Source organism: Mobula birostris, chromosome 10 (genome assembly GCF_030028105.1).
Source record: "Mobula birostris isolate sMobBir1 chromosome 10, sMobBir1.hap1, whole genome shotgun sequence".
NCBI classification, from domain to species: domain Eukaryota; kingdom Metazoa; phylum Chordata; class Chondrichthyes; order Myliobatiformes; family Myliobatidae; genus Mobula; species Mobula birostris.
The window spans coordinates 131,563,812-131,584,505 of NC_092379.1; the positions used below are offsets into that span (position 1 = coordinate 131,563,812).

The 20,694-nt window shown below is 44.1% G+C and overlaps 1 protein-coding gene across 2 annotated transcripts in view; it reads left to right on the forward strand.

Annotated features, from left to right (window-relative positions):
* The first annotated feature begins 4,306 nt into the window (after window positions 1-4,306).
* The window catches only part of LOC140204348 (mastermind-like protein 2), a 140,961-nt gene continuing 124,573 nt past the window's right edge, over window positions 4,307-20,694 (forward strand). Inside the window, exon 1 of one of the 2 annotated variants that reach the window (XM_072270999.1) lies at window positions 4,307-4,543. In XM_072270999.1, coding sequence (XP_072127100.1) covers window positions 4,490-4,543 — 54 coding nt within the window. In that variant the 5' untranslated portion in view covers window positions 4,307-4,489. Of the gene's footprint in view, window positions 4,544-13,299; window positions 13,327-20,694 lie in introns of those variants that run through there. The other variant, XM_072271000.1, reaches the window with a different exon arrangement.

The following is a 20,694-nucleotide window of genomic DNA, read 5'->3' on the forward strand; positions in this document are numbered from 1 at the left end:
AGAAGGATATATTATTAACTTCAAACTTTCTGCATTTTCACTCAAAGAGTTGAACTGCATGTGCATGTAATGACAGCTGTATAACTCATCTCCTTCTACCTCAGGCCACCCCTGCTGTGGACCACTTTCTGGAGGTCCAAGATGCCGACTTCTACAAAGGAGGGATCTGTATGCTCCACGACCGCTGGACTAAGTGTGTACATGTAGCAGGACACTATGTTGAAAAATAAATGTGCTAAATTTTCTAAAATTGACTCCTTCTACCCTAGGCCATGAACTTATCAATCACCCCTGGTATTTCAGGATATTTATTCCATCTTGTTAAAATACGATTTAGATTCCAAATCAGATTCTGAGACTGGACTAATCCAAGATGACAGAGTTAAGGTTTCAGACTGAAGACCCTCATCAAAGGAATTGGGCACCTAAAACTTCAACCCTGTTTCTCTTTTCACAGATGCGGCCTGATCCACGAGCTTCTGTTTTTATTTCAGATGTTTCCCCTGGGTGCTCCAGTTTCTTCCACAGTCCAAAGACGTACTGGCTAATTGGTCGATGTGATTAGGCTAGGGTTAAATTGTGGTTTGTTGGGCAGCATGGCTTGGAAGGCTGGAAGGGCCTATTCTGTGTTGTATCTCAATCAATAAATAAATGTCCATTATCTGCAGGTATTTCTTTTTGATGTTCTGTTTTAATTTCAGATGCCCAGCATCTGCAGCATTTTTTTTTGAATGCAGATGGACATTTGGTGGAGTATGGAGGAAGTGTAGTACCTTGGAAGGTGCCATGTTTCAGATGAAACTTACCTGTTTTCTGAAGACAATGTAAGATTTGGTTGAGAAAGACGCCATGACATTATTTAGATAAGAACATAAGGAGCAAGAGCAGGCTTTTTGCCTTTCTCTTCCACTCCCTTACTCACCCCCATTTTGTTCCACCATTCAACAGTGGCTGATGGCCTGTGTCACAGTATGTTCCTACACCAGCTTGCCAGGGAGACACAGGAGAATGCAGATGCTGGAATCTGGAGCGACAAACGGTCTGCTGGAGGAACCCAGCAGGTCTAGTACCAACTGAAGGGGTGGGGTGGAGGGAGGAGAACAAATTGTCTCATACAAGGACATTTCATCCTGATAGAAGGTTTCTACCTGAAGCTTTGACAATTCCTTCCCCCAACAGATGCTGCTCAATCTGCTAAATTCCTCCCGCAGATTGTCTGTTGATCCCTGTTTCGATTAGCATCAATAGCAGAGTTTCTACAGCCCTCAAGGAGAGAGAATTCCAAACATTTACCACCTTTTCAGTGAAGGAATACCTCCCCATATCAGACTTAAAGACAAGGATGTCCCTTTAGAACAGAGATGAGGAGGAATTTCTTTCGCCAGAGGGTGGTGAGTCTGTGGAATTCATTGCCACAGGCAGCCGTGGAGGCTACACTTGTGTGTATTTAAAGTGGAGATTGATAAGTTCTTGATCAAAGGTTATGAGGAGAAGGCAGGAGAAGGGGGTTCTGAGGGAAGATAAATCAGCCATGATCAAATGGCAGAGCAGACTAGATGGGATGAATGGCCTATTTCTGTTCCCATATCTTATGGTTTAAAGTATACACTCCTTGTGAAGAGACTGTTAAACTGCCAAAAGACATGGCAGATTGAAACATCAGAACAGTTAGCTGTTGGCCTCCCTCTAACTGTGACAGGAATGATACCTCTCTCTCCCTCATTACCGAGACAAAGAGCCTGCCTGCGCTGTCAAAGTATTGGGATGGACAGTGGTTTTTGATGGTCTCTGAGGAATTTGCTGTCGCTCACACGGTGGGCGATGGGGGTTGATGCTTATATTTTGCTGGAGCAAGTGGAGAGAGGGATAGCGCTTCTACTGCTGCTTGTGCGTGGGAGGGCGTTTTGGGGTTCTAACGACTTCTGTCATTCATTCTTTGGGACTTTTCTTCTGTTTCGTGGATGTCTACGTAGAGTAAGAATTTCAGGTTGTACACTGTGTACGTTCTCTGATATTAAATGGAACCATTGAAAGTACATGGATCGAAGAGGTTTATAGGGATACGGGCCAAATGTGGGCAAGTGGGACTAGCTTGGTAGAAACCACGTGTAAGTTGTGCTGAAAGACTTGTTTCCGTGTTGTATTACTCTATGACTTGGGATGACTCCATGACCATTGCCCTTAGTTCTACACTTGTTTTGCTTCATATGTTAATGATGTGGATGAGGGAACCGATGGTTTTGATGCCAAGTTTGCAGATGATACGACTGTCGGTGGAGAGACAAGTAATGTTGCAGAGACAGGGAGTCTGCAGAAGCATTTGGCCAGGTTGGGAGTGTGAGCAGAGAACTGGTACTTGGAATGCAACATCAGAAAGTGTGGGTTATGCAAATTTAGTAGGAAGAGTAAAAGTGTACACTATTTTATAAATGAGGAAAGAATTCAGGAATTGGAGGTGCAAGGGGACTTGGGAGTCCGAGTTCATGATTTTCTTATGGTAACATTCATATCAGGAAGACTAGGGTATAAAATCAAGAACGTCCTGCAACACACACAGAGTGCTGGAGGAACTCAGCAAAGCAGGCAACATCCATGGAGGGGAACAAACAGTTGACATTTCAGGCCAAGACCCTTCATTAGGGCTGGAAATGAAGGGGACAGAAGACAGAATAAAAAGCTGGGAGAGGGAGAGGAGTACAAGGTGGCAGGCGATACCTCCCCCCCTCCCCCCCCCCCCCCCGGAGTGAGACCAGGTGGATGGGGAAGGGGATGAAGGGGAGTGCGTGAGGGAGGGGGATGAAGTGAACAGCTTGGAGGTAATAGGTGGGAGAGGTAGAGGGCTGACTAATAGGTGTCTGATAGGAGAGGACGGTGACCATGCAGGAAAGGAAGAGGGCACCAAAGGGAGGTGATGGACAGCTGAGTAGAGGGAAAGGGTGAGGGGGGGGACTGCCATGGGGAATGGAAAGAGAGAGAAGGGGAAGGGTGAGAAATTACTGGAAGTTAAAGAAATACATGTCTATGCCAAATATTGCCTAACTTGCCGAGTTCCTCCAGCACTTTATGTGTATTGCGCAATATTTCCAACATGTGCAGAATCTCTTGTTTTTAAGAATGTACTGCTTTAGCTTTACAGGTATAACGTCAGATGCATTTGTAAGTTGCTGCCCTGTATCTCAGGAAGGACAGAGCCCAGAGTAGATTCACAAGAATGAAAGGCTGAAACGCGAGGAGCATTTGGTGTCTCCGAGGCTGTATTCGACAGAGTTCAGAAGGATTGGGGGGGGGGGGCAGAATCTCAGTGGAACCTACTGTATATAGAAGGGCCTGAACAGAGCGTACCTGGAGAGGATATTTCCATCTATAAAACAACCTAGAATATGAGGACACAGCCTCAGAATAAAGCGACGCCCCTCTAAAACTGGGTAGAGGTGAATCTGATGACCTTCTGTATATATTTAAGCCAGAGACTGATAAGGTTCTTGATTTTTTTTAAGAGGGTGAAGAGTTACGGAGAGAAGTTAGGGAAAAGTCAGCCGTGATTGAATGGTGAAGCAAACTCGATGGGCCGAATGGCCTGGTTCTGCTCCTAGATCTCATGGGCCTTAACCAGGGGAGAAAACACCCTCCTCACATTTACCTCTTTTCTATCAAAATAAACCTTATTTATAATAAGAATAATTTACAAGTATAAACATTTTCATTCTTGCATTCATATTCAATGCTTTCAGTAGTGTTCTACTAAATTCATTTAAAACCATGTGGACTGTTGCCACTCCTGTGACCCCCTCGGGTGATGCACCAGCACAATATTTCTTCATCCAGCCGGTGTCGCATTTATCGTTTAAGAATAAGGTCACCGGGAGGGTGAGAGTCTCCCTCAGTCAAACAATGTGAACTGCTTCAAGGGTCATCGCACCGTTATCACTTGCAAAAGACTGCTGTACGTAAACACATTTCATACGAATACATTTGAGAAGTATTTCACCGGCTGAGAAATGCTTCGGGGGGTGTTGAGGTCATGCGGAGCGAAAAATGGAACCAAGTCTGGTGCTAATCGCTTCGCCTACTCCTTAGGCGAAGAAGTTTCTCTTGGATAGCGAGGACCGGATTCACTGGCGACTTTCGCGTCCTCCCCACCTCCCGCCTCCCGTCACGGGGCGAACTACGATGACCAGAATGCCTTTTAGAGCGCGGCTTGCGCAAGTCGCTGGCGTACTTTGTGCTCCCTCCCTCCCACCCCTCCTTGACGCTGTGTTGGAGCTGCCCTATCCATACCGGTCTGGGAGAGCAGCCCCGCCCGCTGCCCGGGAAGCCGTAGGCTGATGCTAATGTACTTGGCAACATTCAAGAGAGACACAGAATTATCAGCGGCTGCATAACACGCCGTGGGATGAACTTGTGTGAGATTTAGAGGGGAAGTCGGCGGCCGTTATATCGCGTTACTTTTTATCCAAAGTGGATTTTAAACCTGAGCGATCTTTGCACGATGTTACTTGTGTCTCAGCGAGTCGAGGCACCTCGTATGGAACAGCACATCTCGGTACGTAAAATCACAACTTGTTTTTTTTAAAAAATAGAAATCTTTCGCGCAGTCTTCCTGGCTGTAAGGTCGACCCGAGGACCGAGGGAGGCACAGGTTAGCTGATTTTAGTTGAGAACCTCACGTTGGGGAGAGAAAGAAAGAACCCGAGGTTGGGCAACGTTGTCGGACTGCGGATCCCCCGAATTAATTCGGGATAAGGAAGTTTGTACCCCTACAAATCATTTACGGTGTTTAAATTTAAACGTAAATCAGTGAAATCTCAGCCGGTTAGCCATCTCCCTTCTCCCCGGGGGGCTCCAGCTGACATTTGCTAAATATTGCGAAAGATGTGTGTGTGTATATATATTTTTTTCCTTTTTTTTTTGTCTATTGTGATCCATCTCGGGCGCCTGGCATCTTTTAGTTATCTGTGTAATTAATACTCAGTAAGCAGTTTCCGATTCACGAGTGAAGCGAGAGACGGAGAAGGAGTCTGATTTATCCGGGATTAGTATTGACTGCACAGGGATTAAAGAGGATTTTTTATTTTCTGAACTAGTAATAAACTGCTCTCTCAACATTTTTTTCGCGTGGTTCTACCTCTCTCCTCCACCCCCACCCCCTCCCAGTGTAGCCGTTATTTGTCAAGTACTGGTTCTTAGATGTGTATTTGTCAAAGATCTTTTCGACTGTAGACGACTTTGGGAAAGACGGTCGCGGGATTCCTGGTGCGTGTAACAAGCCCCTCTTTGTCTCTTGTTATCAGTGGGGTATCATTCAGAGGCGGGGAGTTACCTGCGAGAACCGCCCATGAAAAAGATTTAAATGTCTTTTTTAAATTTAAAAAAAAATTAAGTCTTTTAGTTAATTTTAAATTTCCTGACACACACGCACACGAGCGCGAGGGATTTTTTTTGTTGTTGACAAACTGAGCGGCGCTTTATTTTTTTTGTTCTGGATTGCGCGTAATTTAGAAAGCATTTTGTTCATGTTCACGTAATCCCTGGCTGTAAAGTTGGTTAACACTGAGGCGTTTGATCGTTTCCATGGGATCATTAGCCAAGGTGAGGACGGGATTAACTTCAGTTTGATATCTCCAGTGCAGTTAATTTCTAGACGAGAAAATAATAATGTTGCAGATGTTTTAGTAATCTCCAGAGTCTGTTTACCGCCGTGTTTCATTAGGGCTTAATTGCAATATTTGGCATTGATTTTCCTTCACAAACCGGGCGAAGAGGAGAACAGGTCCATGTTATATCTTCGGGAACTTGTGCATTTGGGGAGTGGTTGCAGAAGAAAATCACCCCCTCGTTGCATTAAAAACAGGTTAAGATTTGAAAGCGGTCGGTGGAGAGCTAATGGTGTCAGTGCAGAGCGAGTTTATGGTGGTTAAGTTTGTAAATGGACCGAAGGCTGGTGGAAGGGGAGCCGCGGAAGGCGAGTCACCGAATCAAGTTGGAAAACTGATCACTTTTACTTATCCATTCAACCATGTGACGGCAGCTTTCCTCTTTCAAGAGGCGATGTCTTGGAGCGTACGTCACATTTACTACCGAGCGCCCGTCGCCCTCAGCAAACCACGCGGAGCCCAACTCGAACCTTGAATGGGAAATTTAAAGTGCAATAACAAAAGAAAAAAATGAGGCAGTGTTTGAAAAAAAAACACGCGCCTTCCTTCTCGACGTTGGCTGCTGATGTGTTTTGAGGCACAGGCTTGGACTGAGAGCTTGTGGTTACCGCTTTGATGTTCGTAGCCATTGAAGTCCGCTTTAAAAACATAATTTGTAACATGGTTTATTGTTTTAAAGCAAACTCACTGCCTGCAATGTACTCTGCGTGTTTGTGTGTGCTGGAGGTTGAAAACTGAGCTATAATTGACTAGAACACGAGGACACTGAAGACTCAAAACATTCGCTCTAATCGTTTGTTTATTGTGCATCAGATTCTATTGTATTCTTTTCAAAAGTAGACAAATCTTTTCATTTGACCCGTGCTCGAAATCGATGGAGAGATTTCGAAGCTGCAGGCAGGTCAAACAGTGCAAGGAAAGGAGAAAGAAAAACAAAAAAAAAGGTGCTTTATATTTTTATTTAAGAGGAAAGGGGTCGGCCGTTTTTTTTTCTCTCTCTCCCGCCCTTCTCTCTCTATCTGTCTCTCTCTCTCTCTCTCTCTCTCTTTTCCTCCCGCCCTCTCCTCTCTACCTCAATCCCGTCCCCGCTATTTATCTCCCCCTCCCACCCCCTGTCTTTCTTTCCCTCACGCCCCCTCCTCTGCCTGGCATGAACTGAAGGGAAATTGCTGACCTGCTAACTGCAGCAAGGGAGGCCATCCGTGATGAGGAGACAAGATGACTTTGAACCTGGCGATCAGCTGGTTTCTGCCAGTTTACCCAAAAAAAAAGGCATCGGGAGACCCTGGAAAGGTGGCGGCGGGCCGGGGAGCGAAGAAGAACCTAGGGTTTGATGGGACCCCTGACTCAGGGGGAGTGCGTGGGAAGCAGTCGTGTACTGAACACACAACTCCAATTTAGGAAGCATGACTTCTTCTTTCATGAAAAAAAATGTAATGTTTTCCTGCTGACGTGCATGGCGATTGCAGGGCTGTGTGGGTTGCAAAAACGTCATCGATCCAAATGCATTAGGCGGAAGTATATTTCCACTGTTGCTTAGTTATCATCAACAAATAGACAGCAGTGTCAATATTTCCTCTTGTTTGTCTGCCTTCTTGCGTTTGCCGGATTACAATTGTTTTTCGCTCCCGCTGGCCTCTGGTGCGAGAGGACATTGGCTAGTTTATTTTAACAACACAAATTCAACGATGACTTTAGCCGATCCTATCCCCCTTTCACCGATCAGTGCTGACGGCAACAAGCCTAAGTTTTGAGAAGTTTCGCAAACAAGCTTGCTGGAGAAATAGGCTTCCCTGTCGCATAGACAGTGTGTGGGATGTGCGCTGTCTGTGGAGTTGAAGGAACGACTCGCTGAAAGGCTTGACAGGAGAATGGGGTTGAGAGGGATAGTAAATCAGCTCTGATAGAATGGCGGAACAGACTGGATGGGCCGAATGGCCTGATTCTGTTCCTATATCTTGTGGGCCGAGCGCCTGCCTGAAAAAAAAAGTGTTCCAATGCTTTGTTTTCCTTTCTCTTCTGGTATTGGCTCCCGTTTCCCCAAAGATCTACCCATTTTGACTCCCGGGGTACCAGCAAAGTACAGGGTGCTACTTGCAAGTGCATCATACAATCGATTATTTTCCGTAGCCGTTCTTGCTATACCGTAATTGAGACTTGTTCTGGCTCTTAAAATATTTTCCAGTGGAAAGAATCCCATGATATAGTCATGTCTCATGAAAATGAGTTGAGCGAGTTAGGGCTTTTCTCTTTGGAGTGAAGGAGGATAAGAGATGACTTAATAGAAATATACAAGCTGATAAGATGCAAATATACAGTGAATATCCGGAGACTTTTTCCCATGGCAGAAACTAGAGTAGGTAAACGTCAGCAGAACATTGTGGGCCGAAGGGTCTGTACTATATTGTTCTATGTTCTGTGCCATGATGCAGCTTGGGACAATATTCCATACCGAAGCTGCTATATAGATGTAAGTAGTTCTGTTGTCTAGGGATACTAGAGGCATCCAGCAGCCCAATCTTTACCAGGTATTTACACATTGTATAGCCATAGACACATCACTGACATTGCTGAAGTTGGACCCTGGGACACCTTGGTGAATCGGCAGAGGCCGTCGGCTCAAAATGTTGACTCTGTATTCCTCTCCATAGATGCTGCCTGACTTGTTGAGTTCCTCCAGCATTTTGTGTGTGATCATCATCATTATGTGCCATGTGGTAAGACGTGGATGAGCATGGTCTCTCATAACCATGATGGTTCTTGGCAAATTTTTCTACAGAAGTGGTTTGCCATTGCCTTCCGAGCAGTGTCTTTACAAGACGCGTGACCCGAGCCATTAACAATACTCTTCAGAGATTGTCTGGGAATGAGAGGGATAATAAATCAGCCATGGTGAAATGGTGGAGCAGACTCGATGGCTGAGTGGCCTAATCTGCTCCTATGTTTTATAATCTACATTGTAAAGACAGCCTATATCAGAGAAGATGCAGTTCACTAAATTTTTCACTGCGGTGTACACTATCTATTTAATATGGTGCTGTTGGCAAAAACATTCCAGCTTCAGTCCAATGAAGTAAGAGTTTAATCTAATCTAATTTAACCGCCCAAACTGCACCCTGTGGTGATCCAATCTTGACGAGGTGCTAAACCTGAGTTTGATGTGAGGAGCTGAATAGCAATACTTAAAGGACAGGGCTCTGAAGTTCCCCTGCTTTGGTTAACCAACATCAAATCATCTGGTTGATGCAAGTCCTCTGCAGTTTATTACATTGCTGTTGGAAGGAGCTTGCTGTAGGCAATTTTAGTCACTGCATTTCCCACATTATCTGTAAGTGCACTGAAGTACAGGAAGAAAATATTTGCTGTACTTCCAAAGTTCTTTATCAGTGTCAAAACTTGTGCTTATAAATCAGCATAAAAAGAACGGAATTTATAGAGCACCTTTCACAGCTTTGGGATATCCTGAGGCTGTGAAAGGCACTGTATTAATGCAGTTCCTTTGATATGCATTTTTAAGCACAATTTTTAAAAAATCTACAAAACTTGATTTGGACTCTGGAACGAACCTCGCTGCAACTGCTGCTGTAGGCTCTGGCTTGGGGACCATGTGAGAGACACAGAATATCCGTCCACCCGTCAGCACTGTTCCTCATTATCACTTTGTGATTTACATGACGGCTTGGTTGTCTGGAGGATGACGTGAGTTAGGATGAGAAGAAATGCCCAAAAGCAGCCCGTGCAAGCACAGCTGTGACTTGTGGCTGTTTGTGTATTGGGTCCTGAGTCCTGGCTACCTACCACATGTTTTCCTCCTGTACCCCCATTAAAACAAAGTCTACATCAGGTGGAGCTGCCTCGCTGGCAAGTCGTCACTTGAGATTGAATTCAATATAATGAACGGAGTTAGAGCAACACGCGCAAAATGCTGGAGGAACTTGGTAGGTCAGGCAGCATCTATGGAAAGGAAGAAACAGTTGATGTTACAGGCCGGGACTCTTCATCAGGACTGGAAAGGAAGGGGGAGGAAGCCAGAATAAGGTGGGGGGAAGAGAAGGAGTACAGGCTGGCAGGTGACGGGTGAAACCAGGTGAGGGAGAAGGTGGGCATTTGGGGAAGGGGAGATGAAGTAGGAAGCTGGGAGGTGATAGGTGGAAGAGGTAGAGGGCTGAAAAAGGAGGAATCTGATAGAATGGTGGATCGTGGGAGAAAGGGAAGGAGAAGAGGCAACAAAGGGAAGTGATACATAGGTGAAGAGAAGGGGTAAGCGAGAGCCAGAATGGGGAGTGGGAAAAGAGTGGAAAAAATGGAGAGGGGTGGAGAAATTACCAGCAGTAAATTGATGATCGTACCATCAGGTTGTTGGCTATCCAAACTGCAAGTGGCCGTAGAGGAGGCCATGGACCGACATATTGGAAGGGGAATGGGAAGTTGAATTAAAATTGAAATGAATGTAACTGATTTCACATGTAGCATGTGAAATTGGATGTGTATCACAAAGTTCAAGTTATTTTGTATATGCTAAATCAGATTAGGGAATTTGGCCCTGCAATTGTAGAGATGTTTACAGGTCTACAAAAGTCATTTCGATTGTAGGTTGAATCGGAGCGTTCTTCCAGAGTTTCTGATGTCTGTTGGCATGTTCAGCTTCTGAACTTCAACGTTCAAGGTAGATTTATTATCAAAATATGTATATGTCATCATATACTACCCCGAGATTTACTTTCTTGCAGACTTTCACAGTAGTACAAAGAAATACAAAAAAACCAATGAAAAACTACACACAAAAACAGATAAACAACCAAAGTGCAAAAGAAGAGAATGTGCAAATGCATACATACATTGTGCTGAGAACATGAGTTGTAGAATCCTTGAAAGTGAGTCCATAGGTTGTGAAATTAATTTGTTGTCCAAATGAGTGAAGTTATCCATGTTGATTCAGGAGCCTGATGGCTGAAGGGTAATAACTATTCCTGACCCTGCTGGTGTGGGACCTAAGGCTCCAAGACTGATTATCAAATATAGTGAAACTTGTGTAAAGGAAAATTGGTCAGGAAATTATTTCAGGGCGGCAATGGAGCAAAACTGATTCAATTGTAACCCTTTGAAGAATAAAGCTTGGTTTGTCTAGTGCTTTTCCTTAATGTTATGGTTACAAAAGAGGGGAGAGTAATAGGTTAATTGGTTGAGAATTTACTGCAAAATTCTTTTCAATTTGCCTTTCTCATTAAAAGTGAGCCAAGACATTGCCAATCTGTGGTGGTTCTGCACTAGAATTATACTAATTTTCAGTTAAACTTTTAGCCCTCCATACTTCTCTCGTCGATGGTGTGCCACAGTAGTGCAGTGGTTAGCGTGGTGCTGTTACAGCTTAGGGTGTTGGAGTTCAGAGTTCAAATCCAACACCATCTGTAAAGACTCAGTTCTCCCAGAGAACCACATGGGTTTCCACCAGGTGCTCCAGTTTCCTCCCACAGTCCAAAAAACGTACCTGTTAGTTGATTAATGGATCATTGGAAATTGTCCTGTGATTAGGCTAGGGTTAAACAAACCGGTTGCTGGGTGATGCAGCTCATTGGGCTGGAAGAGCCTGTTCTGCACTGTATCTCTGAATGTATAAATATAAAATAGCCATTAATAGCCATTAAGATCCCCCAGGGAATTCAGAGCAATTTTACCAAAGAAACCCTATTCTAAACATCATTCCACAGACGTACATTTAGGGTTAGTTAGTTGTGGGCATGCTATGTTGGTGCCAGAAGCGTGGCGACACTTGTGGTCTGCTCCCAACACGATCCTCTCTGATTTGATTTGACGCAAATAACGCCTTTCACCTGTATCTTTTGATGTGTGTGTACATGTGACGAAATAAAGCTAATCTAGGCAATATTTATAGTGTGCAGCTAACTACACCAAGGAGTGACTGTGATGAATAACATAGGTGTATTTCAGGGAAAGCTGATAAACTGATGGAAGTACAGGTTGGGGAGGAAAGTAAAAGTGGATTGTGAGATGAAGAGTGTTTGTTGGAAGCTATTAAGAAGAATGTTTTCTGTGCTGCATGTTCAATGCTAGCAACAATAAGCACAGGTAATACTGAGCAAGTCATCGAGCAGTACAGCACAGAAACAGGCCCTTCAGTCCATCTAGTCCATGCCAGAGTCAGCAACTGCTCTGTGGCGAGAAACAGCCATTTAGGTCAATGACCTTCCATTGCAGTGTAAAATGCTGACCTCCATTAGAGGTCAGAGGTTAAGGGTGAAAGGTGAATTATTGAAGGGGAATATATGAATCTTGACATACTGAGCATTATCAACAATTTCTGGTTTTTATTTCTACTTCACAACATCTACATTACTTTGGCCTAGGGATGCCAGCAAGAACGCTTGCCCGCTAAGCCCGAATCCTTGTCACCTGTTCCTGGACAGTTCGACACAAACCATTCAATTCATTTTCTCTTCAAATATGTGCGCAGAGCCAGACCGTGCTTTGCATCTTCCTGAATGTTTCCAGCTTACACTGATAAATATACCCTAGAATGCTGGCAAATCAGTCATTGTGTAGTGACAGGAATTTGTCGAAATATACCATAGGAAACATGTAGTCAGCTTGTTTTGTTTAACCAATACCATTTAAGTTAAACAGTGATTCTTTACCTTTAAATTATGTTTGAGCATACTTACAAGATAGCGTGGTGTCAGTAGAAAGAGATAGGTGTTTCCAGGGACAGATACAATGCGGGGAGCACGTGTAGACAAAGCCATATGTCACTTTGCTGGAAAGATAAATGATCCAAGAAGAGGGATTGGTTTCTGTGGATCACCATAATAAACCGGCTCCCGTCACTGAAGAGTAACCTTGGCAGCATCGCTGATATGCGGGTGCTTTTCTTGTGAGGGTGCAGAATGACAACCTAATATTTTGCCGGGTCGGAGCAGACCTCGCTTGACGCTTCTGACTCCAAGTGCCAGCTTTGAATCCATCAAGACCGACAAATGTGCAGGCTGATTTTGCTTGCATATCCTAAAATTTAACTTGCAAACCAGCAGCCGCGAGAATCTCTGACCCAACCTTTCACTAGAATCGTAGCACAGAAACTCATAGTCCAACAGGTCAGGTGGAGCTAGCAGTCTGTGTTCAAAGTGTACTCACAACTGCACATGCATTAAAAAAGCCATCGTGATAGTTAATTTACCCCTACAGCCAGAAACAGGCCCTTCAGCCCATCTAGTCCATGCTGAACTATTATTCTGTCTTGTCCAATTGACCTGCATGTGAACCATGCTCCCTTCCATCCATGTACCTATCTAAATTTCTCTTAAATATTGGAAACTACTACTTTTTTTTGCTATTTAGGTGATTAATCTACTTTTATCATTTAGGGTTAAATCAGTACTGACATTGCATCCCAAGGAGGTGAATTTGCTTTGGGAAAAGCTGCTGAAAATCTTCTCCTGATATATTAGCTGCCGTTTGGCGAGCATTCTCCTGACAGATGTGAACGTGCTCTGCAAAATTCAACCGACCTCTTTCTTTTCAGACCGTTTTCAAACTTGTATTTCTTTTCACGAGAACCAAGCTACATTCGAGATCCAACCCACAGTCCAACAGGTCAGGTGGTGCCAGTCTGCAGCCTGCGTTCAAATTGTCCTCACAAGTGCGCATGCGTGAAAGAGTGAGTGATTTATTACTTTGTTGTCATCATTAGTTTGCCCCTAAATTTTGTCAGTTGAAGCAGAAACGAGAAATTTAAAGCTTACTTCTCTTCTGGAAAAAAAGGGATGTTGAATAATTTCTGGCGATTGTGTGCGATTTTCTCATTTATATATGCATCCCTACTAGATACATTTCTAGGTCAAATAATGTTACTATACTTATCTTGAACCTATTACTGATGGCGTATCTCTATTAACAGCCTGCTAATTGAATTACAGCCATACGCAAGCTGTGTGTTCAGAGCACTAGTTTTTCTTGAAGTTAATTAGTTGAGAATGACTCTTGGAACTGCCCGCTGATTAAATAACAGAAGATGTCACAATGGAGAGATGCACCGTGTGCCAAGGGTTAAGAATGACTCGCCTTTGTCCTAGATGGAACCACGTTAGACTCCCTTATCTTTAACATGCTTCTGCTATTCTTAAAGTACAAATTCTTAAATATTGAGAGAGAGACTGTAGATTTCCAGCATCAGGCAAATGCAGCTCAACACTTCAGATGTTCTTAGATCACAAGTTAGAAAATTTCTAACTGAGAAGTTAGGGAGATCCTAAATTAGAGTCCTGATGAAGCTAAGGGTTCAAAACATTGACTCTTTATTCCAGGGGTGCCCAACCAGGAGTCCATGGACCCTTCTGTCAATGGTAGGGGTCCGTGGCATAGAAAAGGTTGGGAACACCTGCTCTCTTCCTTTATACAGATGCCGCCTAACCTGCTGAGTTCCTCCAGCATTTTGTGTGCATTACTTAGAGCATTTCTGCTTCTCAGCTGCAGAAGTCTTTGACCATAAGGCTGTAAGACATGGACAATTAGGTCATTCGGCCCATTAAGTCTGTTCCGCCATTCCATCATGATGGAATGATCCATCATGGCTAATTTATTATCCCTCTCAATCCCCAGTCTCCTGCCTTCTCCCTGTAACCTATGATGCCCTGACTAACCACGGACCTATCAGCCTCCACTTTAAGTATACCCAGTGGCTTGGCCTCTGCGGCTGCCTGTGGCAATGAATTCCACAGATTCACCCAGTGATATGCTACAAGTTTTCCAGAATGTAACAATTTTCATTAAAGATTATTTGTCACATATACATCAAAACATGAAATGTGTCTTTCTGTGTCAGCAACAAACGCTGTCTGAGGATGTGCTGGAGACAGCCCACAAATGTTGCCACACTTCCGGTGGTAAAATAGCACGACCACAACTCACTAACATTAATGCATATATATGTCTTTGGAATATGAAAGGAAATTGGAGCACCCAGAGGAAACTCACATGATCACGGAGAAAGCGTACAAACTCCTTACAGACAGTGGTGGGAATAAAAGCCCGGTTGGTGATTGTTGGCACTGTAAGATGTCTGTGCTAACCGTGCTGTCCTTACTGAATTCTCCTTCATTAAGTTGAAGCAATTTTAAAATTCGCCCTTAATTTGAGGTCCAGTTACTATCTGGATCATGTTGACTGTGGGTGGCCAAGTATGGACTTTGTTTGGCTTTCTAATTCATTTGCATTGGCCATTCGCTGTAGAAGGTCCCCACAAATTCACACTGTTAGAAAGGAAGAAAAATGTACACATTGACAAGTGTAACTTCACATATCCCTGAGGCAGCAAGTCTTCCTGTTCGTGACCGTGTCCAAAACCGAAAGACCATAATTCATACAGCAGGAGCAGAATTAGGCCATTCAGCCCATCGAGTCTACTCTACTATTCCATCATTGTTGATTTATTATCCTTCTCAAACCCATTCTTCTGCCTTCTTCCCATAACCTTTGACACCCTTACTAATCAAGAACTTATCAATGTCTGCTTTAAATATACCCAATAACTTGGCCTCCACAGCCATCTGTGGCAATAAATTTTATAGATTCACCATTCTCTGAGTAAAGAAATTCTTTCTCATCTCTGTTGTAAAGGGAAGTCCTTGTATTCTGAGGCTGCACCCTCTTGGTTCCAGACTCCTCCAACTATAGGGAACATCCTCTCCACATCCACTCTAACTAGGCTTTTCAATATTCAATAGGTTTCAATGAGATTCTCCACCCCCCCCCCCCCCCCCATTCTTCTAAACTCCAGCAAGTACAGTCCCTGAGCCATCAAACACTCTTCATACATTGACTCTTTCCTTCCCGGGATCTTTCTTATAAACCTCCTCTGGAGTTAACTTCCCTGATCAACTTGTTAAAAGAATTAGGTCAGTCGCTATGTATAAACACAAGAAATTCTGCAGATGCTGGGAATCCAGAGTAACAGACATAAAATGCTGGAGGAACTCAGCAGGTCAGGCAGCATCTATGGACACGAACAAAGAGTCGACTTTTCAGGCCAAAACCCTTCATCAGGTCTGTGTATTTCGACCTTTCACAGATTTTCCCTTTTTTGTTAACTGATTAGGAGTTCAACCAGTTAACAATATCCTTTTGAGGGGGTGTGGTTAAATATATTACCTATTCAAATACAGCTGGGAGCAATTTTGGTGAAAGTCCTTCTATTAACCAGATCAAACAGTATGATGAGACATGAAGGGTGATCGAGTGGGGTGGTGTTGGAACTTGCCTGAATTGACCAGGCATTTTCAATGACTGCTCCTGTCTCTTTCTAGTCCCGAGATCTCAGATATATGCAAAACCACTTGTTTAAATTGAAAATCCACCTGTTCCAGTCTCTGTGTGGAATATTCATGGCTGCCTAATTATGGTTTGGAAGGAAAATTGTCTTAATCTAAATCTGCCCAGCAGAAGTTTTTAATTTATCAACTCATCTGTGGTGGAAAAAAAAACGCTCTCCTTGGATACCAAAATCTAAACTGGCAATTTGGGATTGCACGCACCAGGCTAATAGTCACTTGTTCCATGCCTTTTAGCTAACAGGACCACAGCAGTAAGAGCAGCATAAGGTTCTAATAAATCCAAATTGCCATTCCACATTGTTTGTTTCTCCAGCTGCGAAGAGCCCATTACTGTTGCTTGATATGTCCCGGTGGTATCTCTCTAGTTTCTTCCAATTTTACTGTCACCTGTGGCCCAGAAGGGGGAAGAATCATGTTTAAATGCTGTATCAAATATTTGGCATTGTTTTTGAAACAAGGGCTTATTCATTTCGTTCCAACTTATTCATTTCAAAGTTGGGGTATATTGCTGAAATGAAAAATAAAGTACTGAAGCAGAACTATAAATCGTCTTACATCCAACATTACAGTACAGGCCCTTCTGCCCATGATGTTTCCTTTCGGATATTTACCCAGCACCTGGTAGAATACAGCAGCTGCACCTTCCTCCGTTACTAACCCAGAAATCACATTCCATACCTTAACTACTCAGTGGGTAGAACTTTTTTTCCCCCTCATGTCATTTTGAACCCACTATCTTCTTAGTTTTTGGAGCTGCATTAACTTTGTGACATTCTTGCACCAGAAGGTGCTCCAGACCTTCTTGTGATGTAAGAATGTCTGATCAATTTAACCTACCCTAAGATCAAGCTAACCCCTCCCTCCTACAGAGCCCTCCATTTATCTCTCTTCCAACAACACTCACAACACGCTGGAGGAACTCAGCAGGTCGGGCGGCATCCGTGGAAAAGATTGGTCAACATTTCAGGCCGGAACCCTTCGTCAGGACTGTGGAGGGAAGGGGCAGGGGCACTATAAAGAAGGTGGGGGGAAGGGTGGGAAGGAGAAGGCTGGTAGGTTCCAGGTGAAAAACCAGTAAGGGGAAAGATAAAGGGGTGGGAGAGGGGAAGCAGGGAGGTGATAGGCAGGAAAGGTGAAGAAGGAATAGGGGAAAACATAATGGGTAGTAGAAGGAGGCAGAACCGTGAGGGAGGTGATAGGCAGCTGAGGGAGGGGGTTAGGGATAGAGGAAGGGAGGGGGAGGGAATTACCGGAAGCTGGAGAATTCTATGTTCATACCAAGAGGCTGGAGACTACCTAGCCAGTATATGAGGTGTTGCTCCTCCAACCTGAGTTTAGCCTCATCATGGCAGTAGAGGAGGCCATGTATGGACATATCTGAATGGGAGTGGGGAGCAGAGTTGAAGTGGGTGGCTACTGGGAGATCCTGTCTGTTGTGGCAGACGGAGCGGAGGTGCTCGATGAAGCAGTCCCCCAATCTGCGTCGGGTTTCCATATGCCTATCTAAGAGTTTCTTAAATGACCCTAATGTATCTGCCTCTACCATCACCCGGGTAGGGCATTCCACGCACTCACCACTCGCTGTGTAAAAAAAAAACTCAGTCTTCAGGAGACTATTATTTCAGTACCAGTTGGATTTAAAAAAATACTACCTTGATCTTTTACAAAAATAATAGATGCTCAAAGGCATTAGTTTTGTGTTACATTCTGCAAGCCCTCCTTCCCAGTCAGAAATGGGTACAAAGAGATCAGATGTCAAGGATGAAGATAATCTGCTAAATCTTTTAAGGATCAATTTCTTTGAAGTAATTTGCAAGCAGGTTACGGCCAAGCCTGTGTGAGCCCGGGATGGGTGGAGCTGACTGATCTGCAACTTGATGTAATATCATCGTGAAAATAGTCTACTGTGTCCCAGCTCCCAGTCTCTTGTGAGACTTCAGGGTTCCAGACCCTCTTCCACTTCACAAGTGAAAGTTGAAGTACAATTCATGCCTTTCCTTGCAGAAGAGTAAAGTGTTCACCATCTGGAGAGGGTGACCCTTAGCAATGACTCAACTGCCTCCCATCTAAGTCATCAGTACTCCACCATATAGTACATTTTCTTTTTATCTAGTGATACAGCATGGGAACAGACCCTTCTGCTGAACAAGCCTGTGCTGCCCTATTACACCCATGTGACCTACTAACCCTTATGTCTTTGGAATGTGAGAGGAAGCCAGAGCACCCAGAGGAAAACCAAGCAGAGAACATTGAAACTCCCCCAACAGCCAGCGACGGGAGTTGAACCAGGGTCACTCGCACTGTAATAGCGTTACGCTGCTGTGCTGCACCATGTCTAGGCACCTTCATTAAATTTATACTTTCAATGTTTAGGGTGCAGGGAAAATAACCCTGTTCCTTGCAATAAACAACTGCTTTGCCTTTCCACCTGATAGAGAAACTCCCAAGATTTGAACACGAGATTCTGCGGATGCTGGAAACCCAGAGTAACATGCAAAAATGCTGCAGAAACTCAGTAGGTCAGGCAGCGCCTATGGGAGGGGAGTAAACAGTCGATGATTCGCCAGGACTGGAAAGGAAGGGGGAAGAAGCCTGAAATAAGGGGAAGGAGTACAAGCTAGAAAGTGATGGTTGAAACCAGGTGAGGGGACAGGATGAAGTAAGAAGCTGAGAGGTGATAGTCGGAAGGGTAAAGACTGACAAGGAATCTGATAGGAGAGAAGAGTGGACCATGAAAGGCAGGTGAGGAGAAGAGAAGGGGTAAGAGGGAGGCCTGAATGGGGAATGGAAAAAGAGAGTAGGGGAGGGGTGAGAAGTTACCAGAAGGTAGAGAAATAATGTTCATGCCATCAGGTTGGTGGCTAATGAGGCTGAATGTGAAGTGTTGCTCCTTCAACCCAGATGTGGTCTCATCGTGGCAGTAGAGAAGGCCATGAACTGACATATGGGAATGGGAAATGGAAGTAAAGTGGGTGTCACCGGGAAAGCCCACCTTTTGTGGTGGACGGAGCACAGGAAATCAATCCAGCATTTTATGTGTGTTTCTCCAGTACCTGAAAGATTTATACCCCTTGCCCTTCTGTTGGGATAACAGGAATCAAATCTGCCGTAGAGCATTCAGGGTTTAAACTGGGCGGCAAAGAATTTTAACAATTTGGTCCAACAGTGAGAGAATAGGCCGAGCACTGGTGGTTCGATTCAGTGATTTTCAACCTGGTTAAAGTGATGTGACTATAAAATGTAATCAAGGCCGGGGATTGTTGTTATCTGACCAATGATGGGGTAAAGTTCATTGACCTAGCAAGGGGAAAGTAGGGAAGATTTTTATTTAGAGATGCAGCTCACCAAAAGGCCCTTCTAGCTCATGTAACATTCACACCTATGTAACCAATTAACCTACTAACTCGTACATACGTCTTTGGAATGTAGGAGGAAACCCACGTGGTCACAGGGAGAATTTATAAACTCTTTATAGATAGCAGTGGGATTGACCCTGGGTCACTAGCGCTGTAATAGCATTACGTTAACCACTGCCCATGATATCCTGGAGGTCGAGGCCGTAGTTTGAAGTTGGCATGACTCGGGGGGTGGGGTGAGAGGCCCAATGTCTGAGAGTCCGGTCTAGGGATTGGAGATCGTAGGCCCAGAGGAGGGCTGTCTGTGTGTGTGTGTGTGTGGGTGCGAGTGTGGGAAAGGGGCTTGTTTACATTTGTTTTATTTTGTTGTTGTTGCTTGTGTTGTTTTCTGGACATGGTGGGCATGATATCTTTTGGCACCGGAATGTGTAGCGACACTTGCGCGCTGCCCCCAGCACATCCTTAGGTTGTGTTGGTTCTTAAACGCAAAAGGCATTTCGCTGTATGCTTCAGCCTACATCTGATAAAAGAGCTGAATCTGATTAGTTGCTGGGTGAACTTGAGTACCAACTGCAAGGATAAAAAGATTGAAGTGGGGAAGACAGTTGTATGACTTAATTATGTGTCATACTGTCAGCTCGCTGCATCTCTGCTGCCCCCCTCCACCCTCCTGAGGAGGATGCCTAATGGGATCTTCTTGTGCAGATTGCCGACTGTGTTGACCTACTTTGGTCCTGTCCCCGCAGGCTGTTGCAAGAGTGCATTGTGTGGAAATAAACAATCAAAACAGGCCCGGGCTGTGCTTGTTCTTTATGCCATCTTAAAAATAGAAAGCATGGAAATGTTTCACTGATAAATATTGCATGCAATGAAAATAGCAAGGATATTTTAGCCAGAGCTGCAATATTTTTCCTTGAATTGCTCACATTCTTAACTTGAAAATGGAAAATCTGAGGATTTAGCTACAGTCTCTCCAAAGTATTGCCTCTGTATTCGGAGATTGTGAGTAATTTGTCAATAAGCCTGGTCTGCAAGTACCTCCACCCACTGCTGAATCAGGTTGGACTGAGTTTATGAAATTATCCTTGGATCTTTTATTTTCGAATGTGGAAATCAATCTAGAACAAAGAACCAATTGATTTAGATGATATTAATCTTACACAGTGCAGCATTTTAGCACTGTAACATATATCCTTTTTCATGCTGGTGACTCAGGTTACAAAATGTTTGGCACTCACTGTGGTTCTTCATGGAGAGACCTTGGTAAAATCATTTGTGCAGCTGGAAGGAGGTCCAGGAGCCTTAGATCCCACACCACCAGGTTCAGGAACAGTTATTACC